The sequence below is a fragment of the Lepisosteus oculatus genome, chromosome 18 (assembly GCF_040954835.1).
Source record: "Lepisosteus oculatus isolate fLepOcu1 chromosome 18, fLepOcu1.hap2, whole genome shotgun sequence".
NCBI lineage: Eukaryota > Metazoa > Chordata > Actinopteri > Semionotiformes > Lepisosteidae > Lepisosteus > Lepisosteus oculatus.
Genome location: NC_090713.1, coordinates 23,240,104 through 23,246,832, shown reverse-complemented (window position 1 = coordinate 23,246,832; position 6,729 = coordinate 23,240,104). Strand labels below are relative to the sequence as shown.

The window sequence follows — 6,729 nt, the reverse complement described above, 5'->3', positions numbered from 1 at the left end:
CTGGAGCGGATCAGACTGCTGCGCACTGGGAGTCTGACTGACAGCACTGTCACACCTGGAGCGGATCAGACTGCTGCGCACTGGGAGTCTGACAGCACTGTCACACCTGGAGCGGATCAGACTGCTGCGCACTGGGAGTCTGACAGCACTGTCACACCTGGAGCGGATCAGACTGCTGCACACTGGGAGTCTGACAGCACTGTCACACCTGGAGCAGATCAGACTGCTGCACACTGGGAGTCTGACTGACAGCACTGTCACACCTGGAGCGGATCAGACTGCTGCGCACTGGGAGTCTGACAGCACTGTCACACCTGGAGCGGATCAGACTGCTGCACACTGGGAGTCTGACAGCACTGTCACACCTGGAGCGGATCAGACTGCTGCGCACTGGGAGTCTGACTGACAGCACTGTCACACCTGGAGCGGATCAGACTGCTGCGCACTGGGAGTCTGACTGACAGCACTGTCACACCTGGAGCGGATCAGACTGCTGCGCACTGGGAGTCTGACAGCACTATCACACCTGGAGCGGATCAGACTGCTGCGCACTGGGAGTCTGACTGACAGCACTGTCACACCTGGAGCGGATCAGACTGCTGCGCACTGGGAGTCTGACTGACAGCACTGTCACACCTGGAGCGGATCAGACTGCTGCGCACTGGGAGTCTGACTGACAGCACTGTCACACCTGGAGCGGATCAGACTGCTGCGCAGTTATTCTGAGTGGTTTCCTTGGTGATGACATTGCTGTGGAAACAGCAGCGCTTGTGTTGGAAAACGCCGGGGAGAATGATGAGGCAGTTCTCGCCAGGGAAGAGAATGGGGGCGAGAGGCGGCGGAGCACAGGGCCGCTGGCTGATTCAGAGCTGAGGGCGGCGTGTCTCAGCCTGCCTTTGGCCTTATAAGGGAAGTGAATAGGTTTTCCAGCAATGGGGCGTTTCTGAGAACTCAGCTGAGGAATATGTGACCGAGCCGGACTGAGTAATGAGCAGCCGAGCCACACAGAGCCACGCACACTCACACCCCCACACAGAGCCACACACACTCACACAGCCCCACACAGAGTCACACACACTCACACACCCCCACACAGAGCCACGCACACTCACACAGCCCCACACAGAGCCACGCAAACTCACACCCCCCCACACAGAGCCACGCACACTCACACACACTCACACAGCCCCACACAGAGTCACGCACACTCACACCCCCCCACACAGAGCCACGCACACTCACACCCCCCCACACAGAGCCACGCACACACTCACACACCCCCACACAGAGCCACGCACACTCACACACATTCACACAGCCCCACAAAGAGTCACGCAAACTCACACCCCCCCCACACAGAGCCACGCACACTCACACACACTCACACAGCCCCACACAGAGTCACGCACACTCACACACCCCCACACAGAGTCACGCACACTCACACAGCCCCACACAGAGTCACGCACACTCACACACCCCCACACAGAGTCACGCACACTCACACACCCCCACACAGAGTCACGCACACTCTCACAGCCCCACACAGAGTCACGCACACTCACACAGCCCCACACAGAGTCACGCACACTCACACAGCCCCACACAGAGTCACGCACACTCACACAGCCCCAGACTCACGCACACACATGCACACTCACACACCCCCAAAAAGACTCATGCGCACGTGTCTACAACTGTTAGGCACCCATCTATTGTGGGGGTCTGGCCCAATTGGTCACTTACAGAGAGGGGCCCCAGATTCTGGGACTGTGAGGCTGCTGTTGGAGGTCGTCTCTCCACAGACCTGCTGGCTCCTGGGACAAACACCTGAAACAGGAGAAGAGTTACAGCAATCTTTCAGTAGAGAATTTAGAGACACACTGCCCCTCACACACACTCAGTCTCTCTCTCTCACACACAGTCTCTGTCTCACACACACACACTCTCTCTCTCTCTCTCTCACACACACACACACTCTCTCTCTCTCTCACTCACACACACACACAGGCTGCTCCTGTGGGCTCTGACACACCGAGGGGGGGGGCAGGATTATAAAGAGGCAGGAGGCCGGGGCAGGGGGAGAGTCTGGAGAGGAGCAGGAGCAGAGAGAGAGAGCGAGCAGCCTGGGACAGACGGCAGAGGCACAGCTCACAGGTAGGACAGCTTCCTCTGTCTCATTCCCGCTGGATTCCCACCGGATTCCCGCTGTGCGGGCCGGAGCGTGACCGGAATGGCGAGCGTGGCGGAGCGGAGGTGCCGAAGGGACGCCCGTTGCCGTGGCGACTCTCCTGAGTCGGACGCATCGGTCTGTGTTCGGCCAGGACCATCGGTGTGGGGGGGCATGGCGGAGACCCGCGGATGTCGGGGTGCTGGGCAGAGCTGGCAGCCGCCCGCTCGTTACTAACGAGGCTGGAATGTCAGGGCAGCGGATCCGATTACTCAACTCGCTCCGGTTTGTTCAAACTTCCCAAAAGCAGCTTAAAGAGCGAGTCTTCTGGGAGGTCACATGCAGTCCCGGGGTTTGGGGGGGCTGGTCTTTCTTGCGGGTTTTTGGGGCGTCTCCTATCCTCCCTCACCACCCCAACACAGGGAGAGCTACTATTAGGGGTGTTCAACTGAGGGGTGGGGGGGTCCCTTTTAGCACCCCACTCCAGCTCCAGCTCAGCCCAGCCCTGTGTCCAATCAGCAGACGAGCCTGTCCAGCTCACCTGCCTGCTCGTTCCAGACTCCCACCACCCTTTGCGTAAAGACGTGCCTCCTGCCCTCAGTGTTGATGACTGGGAGTCCACTGGGAATCGACAGAGAGGCACAAAGCACAGGACGTGCCGTCGAAGGCAGCAAATGATGATTTTAAAAACCGGTCATCTGCGCTCTGATCACCTGCTCACACTAATTCAGCTGCTTAAAAACCAAATATGGCCTTGGACGATCTAAATGGCTTTTTCGCCCTATATCCAACCTACCTTTTAAACAACCACATTGTTGCAAATAACCGCTTCAAATCCTTTCAGTCTGGAATCACGCAGTGCCGAAACCGCCCTGGTTAACGTCTCTCACAATCTCCTTTCAGCTTCCGACTGGCTCTCCCTCTGTCCTTACTCTCCTTGACACTGCGAGCCGTGACATCTTACACTTTGGGTGTTTGGGGTTTGTGACATTGCTCTAACCTGACTGATCGCTGACACTGTCACTGATTCCGGTGCCGAAACCAGACTCGTTAAGGCTGGTGTCCCCCAGGGCTCGATGCTGGGCCCCATACCATTCAGTCAGGAAGTAAGATCACATGGTCTGAATTATAATTTCTTCGCTGATGATACACAGATCTGCGCCCACACTAAACCTGACACTGAAGTGGCTGTCTCTGCTCTCTCCTCTTGCCTCTCTGACGTAACGTGACTCAAGGTTTCTTTCATTTCATCGGAGACAAGACAGCATCGTGCTTCTCGGCAAATCCTACCCACTATCTAGAGCCAGTCGGTGCACGGTACTGCACCTGAGTTTGAATCTAAATTGATTTATCTGGGGGTGATATTTGATCCAAGCTGAGGGTTTGGCCGACAAGTACAAAATATTGCAAAACAACATTCTTCCATCTCGGAAATATCGCCAGATTCGTCATTTGTTGTTGCTGAATGTAGATGGAAAAGCAGGTCAGCTTTTCTGTCTGATTACTGTTCTCAGTACTCCCTACTCCCAGGGGTATCTAGACCCGCTCTGAACAAACTGCAGTGTGTCCAGGATTCGGCAGCCAGAATCCTGACCAGGTCTTGCACTCCTGTCCTGGAGTCCCTGCACTGGCTTCCTGTCAGGTTTTGAGTCCTCCTGCTCACCTCTAAGGCTGTGCGTGGCTCGGCACCTCAGTACCTGTCTGCGTTACTATCCCCCTACTCCCCACCTCGGAGCTCTGATTCTGGCGTCCTGCTCGTCATCATTATGGGCTCCCCAGAGTGACCGCACTGACTCTTTGATTGGTTGTGCACAGATATCATGGCGACCAATCAGAAGACGGCGTTCCTGAGGCCCTTCCTCTTCATCCTCGCCCTGATTGGCTGCTGCTCGACCGATCCCGGCAGCCGGACCGGCACCAGCCCGGCGACCACGCGGGCCAGAATCATCTACGAGACGGGGCTGGACTTCGGCGCCTACGAGAGCGAAGACGGCGGCGAGCCGGCGGGAGGGCCCCGCACCCCTGCCCCCCGCCCGGCCCCCGCCTCGCGCGCTGGCCGCCAGGTCTGCGACTACGACCCCTGCCGCCACGAGCAGACGCCCTGCGCGGCCCTGCGGGAGGCCAGCGGGTGCCTCTGCCCCGGCGTCAGCGGCCCCACGGTCACCCCCGAGCCCCCCAGGCTCCGGGAGGTCGTCCAGCAGGGGTCGGAGGTCAGAGTCCACTGGTGCGCCCCCACGTCCACAGTGGAGCGGTACTGGGTGACGGTGGAGGGCGGGGCGCCCCTGGTTTTCGGGGAGCGGTCCAGGGTGGCGGCGCTGGCGGGCGGCATGTACGAGGTGTGCGTGGCGGCGGAGAACGGGGCCGGGCGCAGCGCCCCCTCCTGCTCGCTGCCCCAGGCGACAGCGGACGCCAGCCTGGCCCTGCAGGCGGGGCTGATAGGGGGCGCCCTGCTCCTGCTCCTGCTGCTCAGCCTGGGGGGTCTCCTGCTCTGGAGGAGGCGGCGGGCCCACAGGAGGGCGGCGCTGTCAGCGGGGGGGCTGGGGAACCCCACGTTCGGGTCGGAGCCGCCCCTGTGAGACCCCAGGGGGTCACCCTGCTGGAGATGGGCACACCCCCACACAGGCACTCCTCCCACTGAGGTGTCCAGTGGGCTCAGTGCTGGGGGTCACACTGCACTGGGGTGTCCAGTGGGGTCAGTGCTGGGGGTCACACTGCACTGGGGTGTCCAGTGGGGTCAGGGCTGGGGGTCACACTGCACTGAGGTGTCCAGTGGGGTCAGGGCTGGGGGTCACACTGCACTGGGGTGTCCAGTGGGGTCACTGCTGGGGGTCCCACTGCACTGAGCTGTCCACTGTGGTCAGTACTTTCCTGCAGCTCTTTACAGACACATGGGGTAACAGAGTTCTGCAGATGTATAAAACTGGATTTGCATTGAATTCTGGATATTTCTGTGCTTTTATAAAGCACATAACAAGCTGTTTTGACTGGAATTTAGATTTTTACATTTTTGTAACTAACTAACCTGTTACATTTTGATGAGTGTTATATCCTGAAAAATGTTCTAATCTTTTTTTTTTTAATTGCAAAGATAAATAAGAGAAAAATATGAAAAGATTCTAATATTTTTATTTATAAGATAGAATTGATTTTTTAATCATTTAGAAATATTTTTGTTAATAAGACGTAATTTAACCTGTATGATGAAAATGTATTTATGTGTCACAACTGTGATTTTTAATGCTTCATCACTGACAATAAACAGAGTATTTTTCACTTCTCGGGTCCAGTGTGCAGTGCTCTTCTAGAACCAGTCCAAAACGTCTGCATGGGCACCAAAACAAACCCTTATCAAGTGGACTTTCCTGCCAGTGTGTCACACTCCCTTCAGACTAAATCAGATGTAAACTTGGTTTAAACATTTCTGAATTTTGTTTGCTGCTTCGACGGTGTTTGCTAATCCTCTTAACATGTTGCCAGCTGAAATCGTGAAACGTTTACTAACGTGGAAGAGGGCTGTCTCACTCCATCAGCCCAGTCTGAGAATTCACCTGTTACACCTCTCAACCACGTTCCCCCTGGAGCTGGAGTGGATCTCTGCGCGCCTGAACACACCCTGCCCCATGCCCCGTGTGTGCTGGACTGCTGCTGTGTGCGGTCAGGGCTGACCTGCTCTTTCTGAACCCAGACAGACGTCCCGGTGCCGGGACTCGGAGCTTCACACAGGTGATCCTCCAGTTTAAGGTCAGATATCCCCTTATTATCCATCCAAAAGGAACGAAATTCGTCTTTGCCATTACCACACAAAACTACAAAAAACGACACTCAACATGAAATAAAATACATATAAAAAACGATTGTTCTTGACGTGCAACGATACACAAACACGCATTTCCGCATTACACCACCCTAACGCCAATCCGATAGCTTCATACAGGACACAGTCACGCAGCTGTGCTCGGCATGCCGACTGCACAGGGATATTCGTGTTGATATTTTTATTGGCTACGGGTTGTCTAAACTGCCTTACTAAAGGCAGCGGCTGGAAACGGGAATGCAGTCTTCAGTCCCGAGTTTCACACCTCGGTAACAAAACTAACGGACGGCGCCGCACAAATTTAAATTTCCAATCAAGGGCAAGATTGTGAACTTTTTTTTATTGCAGCAACAACAACAAAACAATAAAGAGTACATACAATACTAACACAACACAAGAGGGCATATAAAATCATCATAGGTACATGAAACAGTTACATCTGACGAAGGAAGACTGAATGTAAATAAGCATTAGAGACGCGCAGCTCAAAACTGTGAACTTTTTGAACGAAGGCGTCCTACCTCCGCCATCTTGTTCGACCCGCCAGTCTCGCCGCGGACGAGAACGAGAGTTCGCGAGAGCCGTGACGTGAAACGGCCCTTCCGGCTCGCTAGTGCCTGTAAACCCCGTCCTCTTGGTGAACTGTATTATAATCGATCTGGGGCGCACTTGCCCAGACATGTTCGCTTTCCCGAGCCTGTGAACAAAGTCAATGGCCGATGTAAACCGCCGCGGAGCGTGCCCT

At 55.5% G+C, this 6,729-nt stretch overlaps 1 protein-coding gene across 1 annotated transcript; it reads left to right on the top strand.

The window, feature by feature from the left end:
- Window positions 1-1,988: 1,988 nt before the first annotated feature.
- On the top strand, window positions 1,989-4,749 carry LOC102698924 (leucine-rich repeat neuronal protein 4). Its single transcript, XM_006642780.3, has 2 exons — window positions 1,989-2,157; window positions 3,986-4,749. The coding sequence occupies exon 2, from the start codon at window positions 3,991-3,993 to the stop codon at window positions 4,744-4,746; it is 756 nt and encodes a 251-aa protein (XP_006642843.2). The 5' UTR covers window positions 1,989-2,157; window positions 3,986-3,990; the 3' UTR covers window positions 4,747-4,749.
- The last annotated feature ends 1,980 nt before the right edge of the window (window positions 4,750-6,729 follow it).